Source organism: Chelonoidis abingdonii, chromosome 19, assembly GCF_003597395.2.
Source record: "Chelonoidis abingdonii isolate Lonesome George chromosome 19, CheloAbing_2.0, whole genome shotgun sequence".
Taxonomy (NCBI): Eukaryota; Metazoa; Chordata; order Testudines; family Testudinidae; genus Chelonoidis; species Chelonoidis abingdonii.
Window position 1 is genome coordinate 32,830,320 of NC_133787.1, and position 22,369 is coordinate 32,852,688.

The window sequence follows — 22,369 nt, forward strand, 5'->3', positions numbered from 1 at the left end:
GGTGGATAAGGCAGTATGTTTCATTGTAATGTTATCTATAATGTCGATACTTACCATGTTGTGTTTTATTGTAAAAGATATATTACCTCACCCATCTTCTCTCTCTAATATCCTGGGACCGACACTGCTACAACAACACTGCATTAGGCTAAATTTACAGTCACCTTCTTATCCAGGTCTTTGTTTTAAAGAGTTTTAAAATATACTCACTCCTCACATTCTTTTATTAGGGCTGGCCTGTGTGATGAAGTCAAATTGAATGAAGTATGCTAACTTTTTATTTTCAAGGCAATTGCACCTTTGCTGGAAAACAATCACCCTCCACCTGACCTCTGTGAATTCTTCTGCAAGGTACTAAGAACAAATTCATTGTCTGAAGTCTCATTGATGTTTTTTGTTTTTCTTAATCTCTTGAACTGATTCCCCCAGTTGGTTTCTGTCTTTGATTGACGGCCAGCGAGATCCCTGTTCTTAATGGGCCAGACTATAAAATAGTATTAAACATCAGGAATATAGTCCTCAAACACTGACACACAGCAGTGTCTCATTGTATGTCCCATTGCTAGCGTAAGTGCCACTGGAACCAGCGGGTTCTGATGGATCATGATGTGGGGCATACACTACACTGTCCTCTTCCTGCAAGCTTGTGTGTGTGTGTGTGTGTTACTAGCGTTCTGGACTTTAGATCCAAAGGTCTTTGAATTTGAAAAAGCTGCTATAACTTTAATTTTCCTCTCTAAACTGATTGACATTTCAATTTAAAGTCTTTTTGCTAACAGTTGGATATATGCTTTCCATCAGGTCCCCTTGATTACTGGGTAATTCACTTGTAAGGAAAGACTGTCAGATTGGTGGATTCAGAAACTTATCAAAGTCATTCACACATTGTTATTAACCACCTGTAGGGCCAGTGCCTGCCCCCTAGGGCACGTGCATCTAAAATCCCAAATTGGCTCCTGGTGACTAAGGGCAAGTCTATACTTAAAATGCTGCATTAGTGCAGTAGTGTTTTAATGAAGACATGTAAGCCAATGGGAGACAGCTCTCCTGCTGGCTTAGTTAATCCACCTCCCTGAGAGGTGGTAGGTATGTCCGTGGGAGAAGCTCCCCTGCCAACATAATGCTTACTGCACAGGGGAGTTAGGTTAGTATAACCATATCGCTTAGGGGTGTGTGGATTTTTCATACCCTGAGCAACATAGTTACATTATAGTGGTATAGGTCTGTAGAGTAGAGCAGACCTAAATATATTATTGATGAATGTTGTTGTCTCAGGTTTCAGATAGTGATTTGGTAAAGGCTAGGTCTCCTCCAAGCTCCATATGTGTTTATGGTTTCTCACTGCAGCACTGCAGAGAACGCCCTCGGTCCATGGTTGTCATAGAAGTGTTCACACCGGTGGTACAAAGAATCCTCAAGCACAACATGGTAAATATCGATGTTGTATGTATTTGGTTGGTTAGGAGAGCTGTCACTGTGACCTCTTTTGTCTGAACTGGCTGTCTGTCTTGTCTAAAATGTGCCCATCGCCATGATGCCTGGTCATTATATGTGTGTACACTTATGCAGTGTAGCCATGCACTACATCTAAGGTGCTTACCTTTGGGCACTCAGACTGAGATTCTCAAAGCATCTAAGCTAGATGGACACTAAACGCACGTAGGTACTTTGGAAAAGGCTTCCCTCAAGTCTGAAAATGTTGACCTCTCATTTTTATTGGTATGTACTTATGATGAGGCATGTCAATTAATACCAGGAAGTGCAGCCATCTCGGGTGGAGCCCAATAGCTGGTTATCACTTCTCAGCAACACTAAGGACTGCCTGTCTTGTTCTGGAACAAGAAGGTGCTTTTATTGCTCTTTGAAGGGTAGTGGTGCTGCTAGTACAGTTTCTAATTTGCATAAGTAGATTTTATTGCACAAAGCTGCAGTTTGCTATGAACCCTGGAATGGGTTTCATGCTTTTATAACTGCACAAAGGGTTTGTTTTCATTGTTATAATTATAGACGACATCCACAGCATTTCTGGATCACAACATACATCCCAAGTAAAACATTTCATGTTTCTTATTTATACAACTGTGTTTCTTGAACTCCTAGAGTTTTCAGAACTAACAAACCCCGAATGACCAGCAGGCTGTATTCTTGGTTCTGTGCCCGCTCTCTCCAGACATGTCATTTTTGAATATGCCGTAACCTTCAATAAAATATTCCATACATGTTATTCTTGGATTCCAGACCATTAAAAATACCACCACCACCACCAAAAATAAATAAATAAATAAAATCCAGTGCTCTTGTGGGGTCTCAAATAAAATCTGAACGCACAGTGTGCTGCTTGTATTTGGTTAGCTTAAGAGAATTGCTCCTATTTACCATACTTCGCATTTGCAGATTGGAAATCAACATACCTTTTTACCACTGTGTGTAATTGAAGAATTTACAGTGTTAAATATTAATGGGAGTGGATATGGGCACTCTACTGCTCTCTGGGGAATTATACTCTGAATAGTCTCTTTAGAGTACGTGTGTGTATATAAAAACGTGGTCTTGGGGAAGAGAAGCAAAGAGCCCAGTGTTAATTTCATAGCATTAGCAGGCCACTTAGAAATCCGGCGAATACTGGTCTGGGAGTCAGGAAACCTGGACTCTGTTACTGGTTCTGTTGTCCTTGACAAGTTGCTTCAAGATCTGTGCCTCAGTTTCCCCCTGTACAATTATACTCATCTTCTTTTGTAAAGCATTTTGAAATCTATATGTGAAAAGGACTACATAAGAGCTGGTGTTATTGGCCCCATCATTTTGTGTCTGCCTGTGATTGAAAGGCAGTGGGCCTGATCCTGTTATATGCTGAGTACTGGGCACCCTCAGCACCTATTGACTTCCAGGAGATGCTCAGCTCTTTGCCAGAGCTCGGCAAAGAGCTGAGCATCTCCTGGATGTTTGCATGTAAGCATTTTTTGGTTTGTTTTTTGGTTTGCTTTGCCTTTTTTCCTAAGTTAACATGGACGTTAGGCTAAATGAATCCATTAAGCTGGCCTAATGTACTTGAACAGAGAAATCTGTGAATAGCTCCTAGTTGAGCGCTCTGGTTTTGGTGGGTTTATAGCAATGTTAGAGAGTATGTTGAATAATTTATATTTTATGTACATAAGACAACTCATTTTATCAAGGGGTTGTGGTGGCATCACTGGAAGATGAGCTGACTTGTTTTTACTAATGTGACTGGAGCCAGAGAATGGAATTCCAGACATACTGTGATATACGGTGAACCTGGTGGTGGTTTGCAAAGGTTTCCAAATCAGCATGTCTTTGGGCATGCTTTTCCCCTCCAGATTGCATCAGACCATACCTTTCAAAGCATTTCCCTTTGGACCAGTTTATAAAACGGAGGGCTGGAATTTTAAAGATTGAATGTGATTATTTGCTTGAAAACTCCTGACAATTACACGCTCAACTGACTATTTGCATGGTCAGCTATTGCAACTGGTGTAATTAACCACTGGAACAGTTTACCTAGGACATTCTCCAGCATTCAGTATTTAGCTCAAGAGTGGATGTCTTCCTAAAAGATATACTGTGGCTCCAAGAAATTGCACTTGAGTATGCAAAAAGAGGGCCATGCATGTGCAAATTGGAACTTATGTATAAATGCTACATTTTTACATGGAAGGTGATCTTTTGCATGTGCACCTATATTTCAAAGGTATATCTTGGGTGACAGAATTTGAAAATATGGCATCATTTTTGTTATTAATCTAAATGTATGGTCAATGAACAGCGGTACCTGCCGTTCTCTTGAAGATGCCAGCATAGTGATGAAATGAATTCAAATGTCCGTGGGCTGATCTCTGTTGAAAACACACAGTTTTAACATACATTGCAGGCATGTTTCAGCGGCTTCACTGAGTGTCTCCTTTTTGGACAGGATTTTGGGAAGTGCCCTCGGTTGAGGCTGTTTACTCAGGAGTATATTCTGGCTTTGAATGAACTGAATGCCGGTATGGAGGTGGTGAAGAAGTTCATTCATAGGTTAGTTACAGTTAATTCTATGGGGTATTCTCCAACCCTGTGAACATGTTCCTCTTTGTGGCTGAGATGAAAGACAGGAAAAAAATATAATTTTCCTTGTGGGTAACCATGGAGTGGGCAATGTTTGTTGAAACACTGTCAGTACTAGCAAGCACCAGGAAACACTGGAGGTTCATCAGCACAAATTTGCCTGCTGAGGGCCTGATGCTATGCCAGTTGAAGTCCATGGGAAGTCTCCTACTCATTTCAATGGGCTTCGGATCAGGCCCTTAAGTGAGAACTCTTATCTAGTGCCCGGCTATTCATGAACCTTCACCGTGGTTTTTCATCATCTGGGCTACAACAGTGCTGCAGTAAATAAACTCAAGAGCAGCTTGATCCGATCGTATTCAGTAGGAATTTCTGGGGTTAAATCAATCTCCCTGAACTTCCCTGAATCTCTGTTCCCTGTTCTGGGACCCCTCTCTGCCTAAAAATGTTGTCACCCAGGGACACCTTCATTACAGTAATGTCACCTTTTGGTTACTTCCTCCCACCACCATAGTTTCTATTTTATTTTTCAGCATGCACGGTCCCACTGGACAATGCCCCCATCCCAGGGTCCTGCCGAATCTTGTAGCTGTCTGCTTAGCAGCCATTTATTCTTGTTATGAGGAATTTATCAACAGGTCAGTATGACTTTTCCAGACTATATTCTGCTCATTTACAAACACTGGTATGTGGGGAGGGGCGGGTGGGGGAGTGTATGTATGTATATAAACAGAATCAGGTGTTGTTTTTGTTCCCACATATCTTGTGAGAAACTGAGCATGTCCTGTGAGTGCTGAGTACCCTTGATTCCCATGGCTAGTCCCCCTCAATGTAATCCGCTCACTGCGAGATAGATAATGCAGATGTGAGGTTTCTCACAAGTTCCCAGCGTAGAAAGGGAGTGTGCAGGCTGCAACATCTTTCAGGATGGTGAAGCTCAACACCTTATAGTGCTCATTTTCCTTAGCACCTTCTGTCCATCACCTTGTAGGAGAGACCTGCAGTTGTGACTAGGTCCTGTAGAGATGCACAAGGTAAGAGGCTTCCCAGGCATCCACACAAAGATCCCTTCCAGTCTGGGGCTGTGTGTTCATGACACTGGGACAGCTCACGACCTGAACGATGAGCTAGTTGAAGTGTAGACTTCAATTCCTTAACTCCGATGCACAGTGAATGTCTCCCCCACACAGTGAGCTATACTAACAACCAGGAGACGGATGATTTCTAAAGAGGTGTCGATATCTGAGAGGCGGCTGCCTGTAAATTGTAGTGTAAATTTAGGTCCGTACCTGGGTTGGTTTCCAACCACAGTCTGTTGTCATGAGACATTTAACCGGTCGGATTCCAGTGCTACCACAAGATTGATGTTAAAATGGGTTTGGTGTCTAGCTACTGACGTGCTTTTACATTTTTCAGTCAACATCAAGGGCTCTTTCTGTTTTTGTTTCCTACTCATTTATGCTTATCTGATTTTCTCCATGTGTGCTGGCTGTCTAGTAGCCAGCAAAATTTCCTAACTAGAGGAGTGCAGACCAGAGTCTGGACATGTACTATATTTAGTTGCACACTTGTACATGAATTTCACGTCAGCTTCGTGTAACTTGGGTGGGAGTGTGGCATTCCCCGCACCTTAATGTTGAGCTGGCACAGCAGTCAGACTGATGGAAAGTACAAATCCTCGCAGTATAAGGGCCTGTGGAATGGTCCTTCTGGGGCTTTAATAGTTTTCATCGAGTTTTGTAATCCAAATAAAAAGGAGAATCGTAATCAAATGGGCTGGGGTAAAATACGGCGGGCAGTAGCAACAGAACTTGGCTTCTCAGCCCCACTGTCTTCCCCATCTTATGTCTGTTATGTTTGGCTACTAATGCTATAAGTTTCTCTTTAAAATGCAGTAGAGACAATTCTCCAAGCCTGAAGGAAATTCGGAACGGCTGCCAGCAGCAATGTGACCGAAAGCCTAACTTACCCCTCCGGCTTCTCCACACGAGTCCCGACCTGGTCTCTCAAGAGGCCAACTTGAGTGAATCTCGCCTCAAATCGGTCATTGTCACATCGAATGAGATCCACGTGGAAGTGGAGCGTAACAACACAGCTAACCAGAAGATGACGGCGAACGTCGGCAACGATAGTGAGCCCAATCTGATTGATTGCCTGATGGTCAGCCCCACCTGTAGCACCATGAGCATCGAGCTGAGTGCCCAGGCAGACAGGATCCTCGGCTGCTACGTGGAAATACTCAAAATGCTGTGAGTGACTTTTTACAGCCTTTTGTACATCGTTTTCTTAACAGTTAGGGAGCTTTTCCCAAAGGTCTGTCAACTCCAACATCTGTGTGCAGCCGGCAGGATAAGACAGGGTTGTAAATTTAACGCTAGCACTGAAGTCCAGTGTCTGAAAGAGGCATCTAGTGCTGCCAATAAATTCTAAAAATAGTATTTGGAGGATGAAAATGGAAAGCTTATTTGTACATTGAGACAAGACATTGTTGCTGGCAGCTATTGGTCATTTATTACCCACAAAACATTCCCATTTCACCCCTCTGGACCACTTAGGATTATTGAACACAGATTCCAGGGGGTGGAACTAGCTCTTCTCTTACTAGCTTTCAGAGACACAGTTCTGCCTTAGGCCAAGACCCTGTGTTGTGATAAGCACCACAGCTCCCATTGACTTCAGTGGGAGTTGAGTGAGCTCAAGTGTCCCTCAGGAGGAACTCACCTCTTCACAGGATTGATCCTTTAACGTTTTGCAACTCAGTCTGCCTGGATTTTATAGGTGGTTCAGACTTCCCTCCCTCGCAAGCTACTCTGTTTATTAGGTGGTCCATGTGGTACAATGAAACCCAGATAAATAAATGACTGCTCAAGAAACCGTTACAGAATGGTTGTGATAAAGATGAATTACAACTGAATTCCACACACTTGGGGATATTTTGACATAGTCTCTGAGACATGAAGTTGCCTAATCAGGCTAGTCTTTTGGTTAGGTTTCACTGGAGCAAGTATACTTTCAAGAGGGATTGATATAGAAAGGATTTTCAGAACTGATTTTTGGGGTAGAAATTAGATTATCAACTGGGCGCATAAGTAAAATCAAGGGATAACATGAGATGTATGGTAGAGTAGAAAAATTAGAGTGGAACATGTATTCAAACAGTGAGGGTGTGTGACCCAAAGGGATTGCATGTCAGGATTCCTGGGTTTTACACTCAATTCTACTTCTGAGTTACAGCTTAAGTCATAGATTCCAAGGCCAGAAGGGACCACTGTGATCACTAGCCTAAACCTCTCGTATAGCACAAGCCAGCGAACCTCCCAAAAATAATTCCTAGAGCAGATCTTTTAGAAAAACATCCGCTCTTGGTTTTAAAATTGGACTGATAGAGAATTCACCATGACCCATGGTAAATTATTCCAGTGGTTAATTACCTTCACTGTTTAAAATTTACACTTTATTTCCAGTCTGAATTTGTCATTGAGGAGACGATTATCAAATATTTGTTCCCCCTATAGATACTTATAGAAAATAATCAGGTCACCCATTACCTTCTCTTTGTTAGACTCAAAGGAGCTCAGTCTATTTAGTTTATGACTGTAAGGCATGTTTTCTAACCCTTTAATCATTCTCGTGGCTCTTCTCTATTACTGGTGGCTAACATTCATCCTTCTTGAATTGTGGACACCAGAACTGGACACTATTCCAGCAGCTGTTGCATCAGAGTCAAATGCAGAGGTAAAATAACCCCTCTACTCCTACTCGAGATTCCCCTGTTCATTCATCCAAGGATTACATTAGCCCTTTTGGCCATAGTGTTGTACTGGGAGCTCATGTTCAGCTGATTGACCCCTAAATCTTTTTCAGTCACTGCTTTCCCCGGTAGAGTCCCGCATCCTGGAAGTATGGCCTACATTCTTTGTTTCCAGATTGTTTAGCCATATTAAAAGGCATATTGTTTGCTTGTGCCCACCTTACCAAGTGATCCAGATCACTCTGCATCAGTGACCTGTCCTCATCATTATGTACCAATTCCCTATTTTTTATGTCATCTGCAGACTTTATCAGTGATGATTTTATGTTTTGTTCCAGGCCATTAAATGGCATGGGGCCAAGAACTGATCCCTGTAGGGCCCCACTAGAAATGCACCCAATCAGTGATGATTCCCCATTTACAATTACATTTTTGGACTTATCAGTGAGCCAGCTTTTAATCCATTTAATGTGTGTGCCATGTTAATTTTATATTATTCTAGTTTTTTAATCAAAATGTTGTGGGGTTCCAAGTCAAGTGTAAGTATATTACATCAACACTATTATCTTTATCAACCAAACCTGTAAGCTCTTTTTAAAAAAAAAAAAATAAAGTACCAGGGTTCATCTGATGATTATTTTTTTTCATAAACTCATGTTGATTGGCATTAATTATATTACTGTCCTTTAATTTGTTGTTAATTGAATCCCATATCAGCTGATCCATTATTTTCCCCTGGGATCAAAGTCAGATTGACAGGCCTATAACAGCGCAAGTCATCCTGTTTACCCTTTTTAAATATTGCTACAATATTAGCTTTCTTTCAGTCTTCTGGAACTTTCCCAGTGTTCCTATACTTATTGAAATTCAACATTAATGATCCAGAAAGCTCCATAGCCAGGTCATTTAAAACCCTTTGATGCAAGTTATCTGGACCTGATGATTTTAAAATATCTAACTTTAGTAGCTGCTGTTTAGCATCCTCCTGAGATGCTAGTGGAATGGGAAGAATATTAGCGTATATGACATGACTGTCATCTGTGTTTTCACAAATACAGAACAGAAATATTTATTGAACAGTTCTGCCTTTTCTGCATTATTATTGATAATTCTACATTTCCCTCTAATGAGCAATACCGCTCATTGTTAGAACATTTTTTTTTTTTGCTCCAAATATACTTTAAAAGCTCTTCCTTACTGTCATTATTTTTTAGCTGCTTTCATTTCCTCTCTAACCAGGTCTTTTCTTTTTTAAATCAGTACAGCCTCCTTGTTGGTTTGTGCGGTTTTTGGATGTCTAGCAAAGTGGTCCTAAACAATACCCAATTATCATTCACATTTTTCTGATTAAACTCTTGCTCCCAGCTGATCTTGCTCATAACTATTTTCAGCTTTGCGAATTTGGCCCTTTTAAAGCACCAAGTATATATATATTACTGGTCTGGACTTTATTCTGTTGACACATTATAAATGTGACCAAGTCACGATCACTTGTACCTAAGCTATTATCAATTTCTAGTTCTGTGATCATTTTCTCTTTATCTGTCAAGAAATGGTCTAGTATAGTATTACCCGGTATTGGCTGCAACACTTTTTGAGTTAGGAAATTGTCATATATAATATTTAAAAATATTTTTCAGTGCTGGCAGCATGAGACCTCTAGCGTGTGTCACTCAAATTGAAATCCCTCATGATTACACAGCCTTTTTCCCCCTGCACATTATAAATAGGTGTGTAAAGAGGTGTCATCCTGTTCCCTAGTATGATTTGATGGTCTGTAGCAGACGTTAACTAATATCCCGTCTTGTGCTTTATCTGTTAGCACATTGATGCGTAACATTCAGGTTCGTTTTCTTCTGTGTTGTCAGTGACTCGGAAACAAGTAATGCCATTGCTGACATAGAGTGCCACTCCACCTCCCCTTTTGCCCACTCGGTCCTTCCTAAATAGGTTATAACCATTTGATTTTTAACATGTCAATCATGCAGAACAGCCCTCCAAGTTTCAGTAATACCAATTGGATCATATTCATGCTCATAAATAAATAAATGAAAGTGGTGCTGGAAAACCCACTAAAGTTTCCACATTTTTAATATTTTAAACATATAGGTGTTGTAAGGGGTAAATAACTGATATTTGAGATGTTTGGGTTACAAGGCATTGTGGATGAAATCCCGACTCTGCCAAAGTCAATGGGAGTTTTGTCACTGACGTCAGCGAGGCCAGAGTTTCACCAAATACGTGGGCAAGATTTTAATATGTACTCCCTGGAATTAAATAAATCAAAATGTGATGACTGAGGACTTCCTAAAAACAAAAGCCTGCAGAGGCCCACGTTTTCAGAATTATAAAAATGAGCGAGTAAGTTTTGTGTATGCCGTTACCACATTTGCAGGTATACTTGCAGACATTGCACACTTTGATTATATGCAGACAGATCCTGAAAATGTGGGCTATGCATTTTATTGGCAGGGCAAGTTAAATCCAAGATGGAGCTGTCATCATTCTTTTTAGCAGAAAGCTGCTGTGGTACAAAGTTTTGAGTAGGTTCCTCTTTGACTAGACTCCTCTTTCCTTCCCTTTAGAAATGTTAGTGTTAGATCAACACAGCATTGACTTTGGTTTACCTGGTATCTTGAGAGCCGTGTGTGCGTAGGTAATGCATCAGACATACCTCATATTCATCTCAGTCCTCTTGACTCTTGATATTTTCCATAAACACCATGAAGTCCCAGTCCCAACGCTATCTTGGGCACTACTCATTTTTCTCATTAAGCATCGATGGTTTATTGTTTTTGTTTCATCATGCAGCTGACACACATTTTATAAACTCATTCACTAATGGGCCTGTTCTTCCTTGCGTCCTACCTCCAGCTCTCAGGTTACCCATATGATGCATCTGCATCGCTTTCAAGCCTTGTACAAAGACCCATGATTTCATTGCATACTGTACATTAATATACAATTGGTGACATGATCCACAGGTATTTTCAACAAACTCATCAACTGAAACAGTGGGGATGGGGAGCAATTACTGCTGGTGGGGGGAGGAGGGGGTGCGCTCGCATGTGTGCTGCTGAATTGGCCACCCTGGAGACCGTAGTCCACAAAATGGGTACAGCACATGACCAATGGGTACAGGAAAACCGGTGCTAGTTTCCTCTGCCTGCCTTGCTAGTATGTCCTGACCCTGACTAAAAAGGCACCGCTTTTAATATAGTTCCAATGCCCTTCTATTGCCATTCAAGCCCTCCTCTCTGCTGAGACTACTAACAAAGTTGCTTATTAATGTCCTTCTGTCATTCTGGGTGTTTTTTCAAACCCATCCTGAACTAGGAAGTTCTACATGCAATAGCATTTCATTATTTATTTAATTACTATATAATTAACTTAGGGCGTCAGGGAGTAATCTATTTAGGCTAATTATTCAAAGTCTCACAGATAAGAATCCTTAACAATATCTTCAGTAGAGGACATTTCCTGTTCTTCTGTTTCCTGGCAACTTGGCACTGTTGAATCAAAGAACCTTTGAGCCATTAAAATGTAAAGTTATTCAGTAATCTCTAGAACAGGGGTAGGCAACCTATGGCACATGTGCCGAAGGTGGCACGTGAGCTGATTTTCAGTGGCACATTCACTACTCGGGTCCTGGCCACCAGTCCAGGGGGCTCTGCATTTTAATTTAATTTTAGATGACGCTTCTTAAACATTTTAAAAACCTTATTTACTTTACATACAGCAATAGTTTAATTATATATTATAGACTTATAGAAAGAGACCTTCTATAAACGTTAAAATGTATTACTGGCACACGAAACCTTAGAGTGAATAAATGAAGACTCGGCCCACCACTTCTGAAAGGTTGCTGACCTCTGCTCTAGAATAACTCAGACTTTTGCAACACAGAAGCTTGAGCACCTGTTTGACAAAATTCATCTCTAACCCAAGTTCAGTTTTGTCATCCACATTGGGATGACTGTGATAGAACCAGGAATGTTTGATGATCCAAATATATATAACTTTGTTTTTTGTTGTTTTTTTTTAAAATCCACCAGAGTAACGAAACACCATCATCATCATCATACAAAAGAAAAACCTATACTAATTGTTTGACAGGTATTGGCAGCTGAGCAATAGTTAGGGCAGATTTTAAAGAAGTTGCATTCTCACCTGGAATACAATATTCTTTTTGTCCCCATAGTGATGGATCAAACCCAGTGTCAAGTAGACTCCCACAGATCCTGGACCCTGATGATATTGTCAGTACCAGCCAACCCACCTCCCCCTTTTTTGAAAGACATATAGTCTTAATTTTTTACTTTGAATCTACGGTAAATTGGTAGAAAATTTACAGTTGAGAATATTCAATTAGAGCATCCGAGAGCTGCCTCCATTGTCCAGTGCCTGGTTTAAGTGACGATGATTCCCGTACACTGAAGAGTTTCCCGTACAGTAAAAAGCTTTCTTCCACATGGAGCAAATTTCCAGCGTAATGTCAGCAAGGTCATCTCCCAGTTGCAAAATTGTAAGGAGGGAAACATCTGCTGACAGATTTGGCTGTATCTCCACTTCAGCTGGCTGATTAAGCTCACATATTGAGGTCTGTACATCCACAGCAGAGGAAAGGCTGCCTGCAACCTAACTCACTGGGGCACCAGTTGCAGGCTTCACATGTATGCAGGGGTCTCTGGGATTGCTTACTCCTCAGATTACGTGGGAGTTCTCCTACCTTTAGGGTATATAAGCAATTTTATGTTATGAAAAAAAAGAAGTGTTCCCCAGTTCATGTCTGGAGACATCTACTGTTGTCAACCAGGCTAATATATAAGTTAAAAGACCTGCTAAACCAGCTGCGAGAGCAGAAGCCTGTAGGAGAGGCAGCAGCCACGATGCTTGTAAATTTTCCCATGACCCTCTTTCCTCTTTATTATTTGTTGCCACTGCTGTCCACAGTGTGCTAGGTGCTTTTGAAACTTAAGAGCCCTAAATATCTTTCGACTTGGGCTGTGCATGTAGGTAAGTACAGGACAGAGTTAAGTCCAGTGGCAGAGATGCCTGGAGAAACTTACACTGCTGCTATTTGAGCTTTGTATGTGATGGGAACATTAGAGGACTTCGCTCTCCAGAGCTGTCGATCCAGCTGCACTACATTTGCCTTTAAAACAATAATGCGGAGCATAAGAGACTTCCGGCTCCTTTTTCAGACAATGGCAGCAGCAATTTCCCACTGACCCAAGTGAGTGCCCAGTAAAAATGATTTCAGCCCTGAAGTGCTGGTCCAAATCTCGATCCACACTGCCTCTAACTCCAGGTTCTCTCATTGCACACATCCACTGCAGCTTCCCCAGCCTCCTCTGCATTCCCCAATAGGTCGGTCAGCACCATACCCTGAATATCCCAAGCAGATTCTCCAATGTCATGTTTATCAGGGTTGCCCTGGGCTGCTAATATGTTTTGAATTGTTTGCACTGCATATGACATGTGGGCAGGTTTTCATTTTGGTGAAAGGCGATACCGGGAAAGGAAAATGTATTATGTCTGCAGGCAGATGATTGTGATGGCCCTAAGGCAAAGGCAGTTTAGGCAGAGATTTAATTACTATTGGTGGCTAACATTCTGGACTGACAGCGAGACGGTTTTCTGGGTACGTTAACATTGTTTGCAATGGCAAGTGGTCACTCTGACAGCCTTCACGTTTTTATCACCCTGATACCCAGTCTGCCCCTAGCTTTCCACGGACTCTACAGATAGCTGCACGCTCAGTAACACACAATCCTGACATTCATTTTTGCATGATTTGGGATTTTAAGCTGAAATCCTGAATAATGGCTGCACTGGGGCTTCTTTCTCGCAGAGGCCCTCCATGGGATTAAAGGGTTGTGATTAGTAAATCGGAGCTTTCAGTTCAGCAGCCATTGAACAGCTACATGGGAAATTTTGTCATAGGCACTCTTCGTTATGCCTGCTGTGTCTTTGTGCACTAACCCTCCCCTGCTGTAGCCTCTTTGTCTGACTCATTGCAGTGGTGGTTAACATTCAACCAGAGATACTCCAACTCCCTTCCTTTTTCCTGTTTTAAACACCCCTGACTTGCCCAACCGGGCTTTAGAGCTTTACAGGGACCAAAAGAAAAAAATCAGCCTTGTGAGTGCAGTAACCTGAGGTGATCTGTAGAGAGTGAGAATGTGTTTGAAGAGTGAGTTGGTGTGAGGAGAATGAGACACTCCTGGAGGCTTCTAATAAATTTTAGTTTTTTTCTTATTTTTCTGCAGTTATTATTTCATGATTCCATAGTCATGATTTGGCTGATACAACCAATTCGCAAGAGTGACTAGAAAAGGAGATTAGATACATAACAAGAGGTTACCTGTATTCCACGTTCAGATTACACTTCTGTGTCCAAATTTTAAATAGTTCACTTAAGGTAGTTTGCTTTTTTTCCTAGTGTTTAAAATGGAATCTGGTTTATTACTAATGTTCCTCATAGACCTTCCTCCACTAATGACACGTGCTGCTTGACGTAGATAATATCCCAGCTTTAACAGAGAGAGTCACAGATTTCTGCATGACTTTGTCTGCAATGTCTCATTCTCTCTTCCCCTTTAATAAGCTGCTTTTTTCGTCCTCCCAATTTCCTTTGAAGATCAGCCAAAAAAATTGATTAGTGCATATTATTAATAATCACAACTCTCCAGATTGCACAAGAAAGGATTTTCACAGTTGTAAAACTTAACCTGAGATGTCACAGCGACTTCATGTATTAAACCTCAAAGTAGGTTTACGCTTTTAAGCTTATGTTGGGAAAGATCTTTAGGTGCTTAACTCAAATGTGTATCGAAGAAGCCTTGAATTTCTTAGCCCAGTCTTTTGGCACTGGTTGTCTCCTGGTTTAAAGGATCACTTTTCTGATTGGTTGCACTACATCTAAACATCAACAGTGTATGTATAGTAGAACCTCTGCTGCTGCCTGATTGTGTATTTCTGGTTCCCAATGAGGTGTGCGGTTGACCGGTCATTTTGTTACTCTTAGGTTCTACAGTATTTAATCTCAAGTTATTGGGAGCAAGTCGTTAAGTCCAGTGACAATTTTCAAAATGTAGCTGCAGATTGAGTATGAATTGCAAACGGTGAATAAACGGTGCCCAGTAGGTCTTGTACAGAGGTCTAGTGGTTAGAGCACAGGACTTCCAAGATTAATTCCTGGCTCTGCTACTGCCTGGATGTATTTTGCTTAACCTTTTTGTGCCTAAGTTTACTCATCTGTAGAACAAGGATAATATCTCGCAGGCCTGTTGTGAGGTTTAATTAATATTTGTTAAAGGGCCTGGAGATTCTCTAATGAAAGGGTCTGTGTCGGTGCAGAGTGTTATTCTTGCATTATCACCAGTGATGCTTCCAAGGAGGCCCTTCCCCAGCTGCTATTGCAATGGAAGGTATTCACTCCTACATGGAGATGATGGAAAACCAAACCTGCTCCTCTAAATAATTCATTCTTTGGGACCTGCTCCCCTGAAGCACATAATGGAGCTGCCTCAGTGCCATTCTTGCCTAGTGTCTGTAAAACTGGCAGTGCTGAGAGCTGTGCTCACAGTCCACAAAAGTGCTGTGTGTTTTAAGGAAGAAACTGTGAATGAAAGCCCAAAGAGCACTGTAGCTGCAGTGGGCTTGATTCTGGTCTCACGCTGGTTGTACACCGGTGTAACTTCCCTGACTTCAGTAGTTGCTCCTGATTTACACCAGCATGACAGAGGGCAAGATCAGGCCTGATGCCTTTTAGAATCACTGGCAGAGACTTGAGGCTTTCTGTTGCAGAGCACCACACCTTGACATGAGATTTGCTTTGTGCCTAAAGTACTGAAGATAACAAGAGGGCAATAAACAAGTTGGATTTATTAACGGACATAGCCAAGATTCTCAACTGTTGTTTGTTTGAAGTCCTGGAGAAAACTGAGTCATGCTGCCACCTTACACCAATTTCTTTAACTGTTTCTTGACAAGGGCGTTTGGGGAGGAGGGAGGGAGAAATCTCTAAATCATGTCCCTAAACTCTATGTTGGCCACAATATTTGAGACCCTTTGCCTGCTAGGAGGAGCTCCTCAGAATGTAAATGTGCTAGCTGATTATATGATCATGAAAAAGCAGGCTGTTCTCTGGAGTACCAGAACCAAAAATGCATGCCTTTCATTATCATGTGTCCTCACTGAGTTACACATGTCATATGACGGAAATGTGTCTGAAGTGGGAATCAAACCCAGGTATTCTACATGGTAGGGTGAAAGAGAGACCACTAGCTCACAGGGCTCTTGGCTCACTCATATGTGTTTTCTATGCCTTCAGATTCCCAAGGGGTTGTGGTGTTTTGTTGCTCTAAAGAACTGGAAGCCATAGCAGAAAAGAGTGCCAGGTTTTCCAGTGAGCTGGAGTCAATACGCTTAGCTATATTTATTTTGCCTCCATTGTTAATTTGATCATTTTGAATTTCATCAGCTTCTTACATTGTTGTTGTTAATCCTATATTCATGCATGCAGATTTTCTTTGCATCATTGATGTTTAGTGGACTGGATTTTACACTGCGTATCTGAAAGGTTGTGGAAAATCTGTTTTATATGTGACGGGTTGACTTGGCTCCACTAGGGAAGGCTGCTAGGCCCTGTGGACCCAGCTCTTGTCTATATTTTCTTCTTTCTGGGACAGAACCTCTTCTGTTTTTAATAACTGCTGGGTGGATTCCTGTGTTTATTGCCTGTTAACGGAGTGTGATCTTAGTGCTCTCAGTACACGATGAACATCCGAGAACATTACGCTTTGTTCATCTCTAAAGAGACGACATAATCTTGTACCAAGTGTGAAATGAAGCTGGAGTCCCTACTCTCCTAGCTTTTAAAACCAGTCTAAAAGGCAGCAGTGCTAGGAAGAGCTAAAATCTCTCCTACGCTGTCTTTTTTAGATCTTCCACAGTGTTTGTCTCATATTAAGAGCTTAGCTTGGGATCAACCTATGTTTCGGCCAGGAGCTCCTGGACTTCTAACCAATAATAAGTGGGAGTGTTAGTATTTAGGACAGAGAACCTGGGCACAGGACTCTTGGGTTCTAGTCCCAGTTCTGCCACAGACTTGTCAAATCATTTACCTTCTCTTTGCTTCATTTGACTCATCTGTAAATGGTTATACAATGGTTGTAGTAATACTCTTTGCACAGCATGTTGTGTGGCCTAATTAACTAATTGTTGTTTGAAATCCTTTGATGAAAGAGTGTGAAGTATTATTCATCCAAAACATACCTTCCCTGCTTCTCCCTATTGACCCATCCATTTGAGTAGTTCCCACCTAGTGGGCAGATTGAGGGAATTGATTTTCCAGCGAAGGACACTTGCGCTTGAAGCCGATCATTCCCTCTAGCCCTGTTCACGTGAACATCCTCTTTTTGGAAGGCACCTCAGATAAGGTCAACTATGTCTACAGACATTGAAGATGAAAATAAAATGAATCAAGTAGCAGGATACATCCTACTAATGTTTTACAGAGGGGAGATATTTCCACTTATGAATTCTTCCCCTTTTGTTGTGTGAGATCATCTTAAATAGATCTCTTGTCCTCTACCCTCTTTTGCTAACTCTTCCCTCTCTCCAGACACACATACAACACTGCTGAAGTATTTTCAAGACAAAATGTATCTGTGCAAAAACTAATGTCTTTGCAAAATGACAATGCTGTCTTTTCCCTTTCATGATCTAAATCATCCCTTGGTCTTTGTCTGATTTGAATGGCATCTTTCCCATGTGCCGAGTGTTTTAATTTCTTTTTCTTTGGGCATACTTTCCTCTCTGGAGCAGAGAGTTTACCCTGTTGTTCCATTGATTGCATACCATTTTGTCGTATAATGGAGCGGCTGCCTCAAGGAGACGGAAGGAAAAACGGTCTAATGAGTTGTGAGTGCGCACCAAGTGAAGTTCACAGAAATCTCAAATTAACTCTATGTAATTCCTTTATGAACCAGGCCATAAAATCGCACTTTTTACTTGTAGGGCAAATGTGAAGGCAGCTTTGTAATCTGGCTCCTCCCACACCCTCCACCATTAAAAAAAAAAAAAAAAAAGTCTGATGAAAGTTCACAGTGGAGATGTAAATAATAACAGCTTGGTGACTGCAATTCAAAGTTAGATGAAAATATTACCTAGCAATTAAATGCTAGAAGGTCTCGTAAACAACTGACGTCTTTACGGTGACATGGAGGAGGACTCTGGAGGTCAAGTCTCAGCATTTCATTGTAAATATGTGATTTATTGTGCCATGCTGGAGAACATGCTGAAAATGAAAAGGAAAAATGTCACCCTAGATCATTAGAGTGCTTCAGTAAATCAGAGAAGTTGCTGCTGCTTACAGTAAATGACTTGTGACTCATTGAACCAACTGCTGACAGTCTGTGTTAAAACATCTTGGTGCTAATAACCATATTCCTCTCCTAGGTCGGACTATGATGACTGGAGACCAGCTCTGGCCAGCTTGCTTCAACCTATCCCATTTCCCAAGGAGTAAGTTCACAGCACCAGATTGTTTGTTGAGATGCCTGTTGGTGTGGTTGTTTTATGATACAATCTCTACAGTCTGTTAAACCTTGTTGCACTGGAGAACTTGTGCCATGTGGCCGCAGAAAAAGAGAAGCATGAATTTTTCCTGGCCCTGTGTCCCTCTCCCCTTTTTTCCAAGACAATCATGGAGAGAAATGAGCAATTTGATACACTGGAGGGGGGGAGTTGTAATGGGGGAGAAGGAAGCGCATGACTTACTATCCAAGCACATTTCATCCATGTGATCAGGCCTTAAATTGTCTGTATTATGGTGTTTTGATAGAAAGAAGAAGCTGCTCTGCCACCTAAGGAGCAGCCAACTTCCCTCGGAAACCTATTAATGAGCACTAGTGTTTATAAAATGTAAATCTCCAAGGGTGAACATTACAGCCTATAATTGTACAATTTGCTAGCTTATCATGTCCCCCAGTGACCCAATGCCTTGAAGTAGCAAGGTCCAACTCCTCTGCATCATGCTACCTGGGCTATAGGATGGCTTGGGAAATATGAAACAGTGGCATCATTTCCCTGAGTCAGTCTTTTTGGGGTTTCCTGGGGGGAAGTATAACTCAGTACCATGGTGCAGTGCACTTTACAAAATGACCAACAATTGCTTTAATGATGTACGACACTGATTAGTTGTGACCAGGCCTTGCAGTGCAATTGAAGAACACACCTGGGTCTTCAAGGGAGCCAAAATTCTGTTTACAAATCTAAGTTCAGTGGCCAAATCGTGAAGTCCTTTAGTCTTTCTGCTGACGTGAACCTCCATTTAAGTTTAATGGGAATTTTGTCTAAATAAAGACTGGGTAAAAACGACTGGATTTTGTCCCTGTGCTATTAGTTTTTTGTAACTGTTAAATGAAACGGGTTTTCTATCTCAGTCTATGTCTGCAATATTGTCTCTTTTATGTCATGTGGGCTGCAGTTGTTTTGCATGTTTAGGGAATGTGTTGGTAAGAATTGCAAAAATAAATAAATAAATCAAATTCTCAGACCTTCCTGTTTTTAATTGCAGGGCTCTTGCACATGAAAAATTCACAAAGTAAGTGTTTGTTTCTTTAAAATGCCTTTCTGCGATACCATAAACAAGTCAGCACTAGCAAGAGTGGGTCGATTGGCGTCTTGTCTCCAATATTTTTGTCTGTGATGGTCTGAGCGTTATGTTCTGTTAGTAATAAAGTTATGTGGTATACTTTGTAATTTACTGCCGCAGCAAAAGTCCATGGACTAAAGACATTTGATACTGATAGAATTTACAAAACAGTTTGTCACTGTGCATCACTGAAAGCTTTCCAAGCCTCGTTTAAATAGGCACTATCACTTTTAGACCACCTATTTCTTGTGAACGCTGTTCCATTTATTTCTCTCTAAACTGCAAATATATAAATTTAAAGTGTAAGCCACAAGAAATGTGACGCCTGTGTGAATTCTGCAACCAATCAACTGTTGGCTTTCATCCTTTTTTTTTTTAGGGAGCTGAAATATGTGATTCAGAGATTTGCGGAAGACCCAAGACAAGAAGTGAGTCTCTTTTTCCAGTTTAAGCAGAGTAATAATCAAAGGGATTGTGAGTGCACTTGTCAAACATTCCTGCATGAAGCAGTACAAGTGCCAGAGCACTGTGTAGTTCTCAGTCTGCTGCCCTTGATTCACCTAGATTGCCGAAATGCATTCAGGATATAGGCTGCAGTATTATGAATGGCTTCTTGCCTTGTATATAAACATGTCCTCCATCCTCTGTGGCAGAAATTAGTTGATGATGTCATTGCTTTGCAGTAAAGTGCAACCAGCAAGAATTACTCTCCTATTTGCTGTATGCTCCCTCAGGGCTCTTCCTCGTCTGTTGAAAACAGGGGAGCAGCAAGCTCTGGATCCTGTGATTTACAAAACACCAAGTTTTTGTTTAGCTGCATTTCAGTTTCGTTGGGTGCCAGTGACTTTGTTCTCATGAGCAAAGGAGGGTATTCCTGGAATCAGTGCATAGCTCTTGCATCATGAAGGCTGACTGCTTCACAGCCACATATGTAACTTGTTTAACATAGTCAGCTGCAGCTGATTCAGACAGGGCCTCTCCTCACCATTAATCTTCTATATCAGCATGCAGTGAAAAAGAGCTACCACAGAACTACAGGCCAGGAGCAAGCTGAACCTGAATTGTCGTCCGTGCTGAGAATTTTTGGCAGTCAGGGTTTTTTTAGACTCTGAGTCAAACTCGCCACTCTGGGGTAACTCCATTGACTTCTGTAGGATTACACCACTGATGAACTTGGCCCAAGATTATTATGTACCCAAATGCAAGCTAATTAGCTTCACCTGCCCCTCACCGAAAACCTGAAATAAAGCTATGCCCATTAAAAATGAGAAAGTCACAAGTGGGACTGCTTGCTGTAAGGCATCAGAGTCCAAGAAGCGGGAGGACTCCTCTTAAAGACCATGGAGCTAGATATAATAGAAGCTACAATGGCAGTGGCATGTGCAGAGCCTCATTTGGACTAATGAGTGTCAGTTGTTTGGGCCAGTTCTTCTGCCCAGTTTCTGCCTTTTCTGTCTCTGCTGCAGTCTCTTTCCTGGCTTTCACCCCTTGCACCTAGTGAGGTTTCACAGCAGCAGGAAGAATAATAAAATTTCATTAGTCGAATGAGCAAGCCACAATCTGCCACTGTTGGTGTTCTGCTCACACCAGAAACGAAGACACACGTGATGAAGGGAGCTCAGGCATTTAAGCCTTTTGTTTTCTAGTGGAGCTGCTCTAGATTAATGCTGTTTTGAGCTCTGTGTGAAGGAAATGAAAAGAGCTGTGCAGCCAGCATTGATAGAGTTCCACTCCTTGTTCAAGTGTTGATTCTGTTGAGTGATGCAAAAATCATGAATTGCCTGCAGCTCTGTAAATAATAATATTAACACCAAAAGAGGAATCCCCCTTGCTTTGTGGAGTGGCTGCTCTGCAGACACTAGGTGACTTGCTGGACGTGCTGAGAATATTGCCAGTAACCCTAACCTTCCAAGTGCCTTTGCTTTGTCTGGCAGGTCCACTCGTGTTTGCTGAGTGTGCGGGCTGGCAAAGATGGCTGGTTCCAGCTATACAGTCCTGGGGGAGTGGCCTGTGATGACGACGGAGAACTATTTGCCAGTATGGTACGTGTCTGCAATAACGTGAGTTTAGTCATTTCTTTGTAGTCTTTAGCCAGTATGTAGCTGGTGATAAGTAGCTTTATTTGCTTTGTCCCTGTCTTGCGAAATTATTACACTGTGAACCATCAATGTTTAACCAATAAATCCAAACCTTCATATAACCAGTTGTAATCCATTGTTCTCACTTACAATGGCAGTTTGGCTTGTATGTTAACAAGAAAGCCATACGTGTAGTGTTTATAGATCATTAAATAAGCTCCCTCAGCACAGCCTTAAAACAAACAGAAGCGGGTGTTTTTTAAAAGGAAGTTAGGAGCTCCATTTTCAGAAGTGGATGCTGTCTCACACAGTGCAGGAGTGGCATCCACACGTTTGCACATGCAGACTGAGCATTTGTATGGCAGAGACGGGCACTAGCACAATGACAGACAGACGGATGTGTTTGCACATGCAAATAACTGAATTTGCATTCTCATTTTTGAAAATTTGGCCCATTTATTTTATTGGTATCACCCCCACCCCCAAAAGTCCCCTTAGGTGGTGATCACCATTAATGATCTGATTGTCAGTAAAATACAGTCACCTGAAGGGATTTTGTTCATAACATCCACCTCTTCAGTCTGAGGATTGTAGGTTACTGTGGATTTTCAACAAAACCGAAACATTGGAACCAATGGAACACACACATTTTAACATTTCTGTCTAGTGTCTCCTCTCCATCTGCATGTTTTCATATTCTGTTTTCTTCTCGGGGATGTAATTGGAGAACATCAGCATTGCTCTGCCAGTTATTGTTACTGTTAGAAATCATGGCAATGGACACAGGAGATCCGAGTTCATTTCCTGGCTCTG

The 22,369-nt window shown here is 41.6% G+C and overlaps 1 protein-coding gene across 4 annotated transcripts in view; it reads left to right on the forward strand.

Moving 5' to 3' along the window:
• The window catches only part of CMIP (c-Maf inducing protein), a 179,913-nt gene that overhangs the window by 146,257 nt on the left and 11,287 nt on the right, over window positions 1–22,369 (forward strand). For 2 of the 4 annotated variants that reach the window (XM_075073798.1, XM_075073800.1), the window contains 9 exons: window positions 289–351; window positions 1,348–1,428; window positions 3,929–4,032; window positions 4,596–4,700; window positions 5,958–6,311; window positions 18,281–18,346; window positions 19,401–19,427; window positions 19,858–19,906; window positions 21,413–21,520. In XM_075073798.1, the coding sequence (XP_074929899.1) occupies window positions 289–351; window positions 1,348–1,428; window positions 3,929–4,032; window positions 4,596–4,700; window positions 5,958–6,311; window positions 18,281–18,346; window positions 19,401–19,427; window positions 19,858–19,906; window positions 21,413–21,520 (957 nt within the window). Of the gene's footprint in view, window positions 1–288; window positions 352–1,347; window positions 1,429–3,928; window positions 4,033–4,595; window positions 4,701–5,957; window positions 6,312–18,280; window positions 18,347–19,400; window positions 19,428–19,857; window positions 19,907–21,412; window positions 21,539–22,369 lie in introns of all 4 variants that reach the window. The other 2 variants (XM_075073797.1, XM_032766123.2) reach the window with 1 other exon arrangement.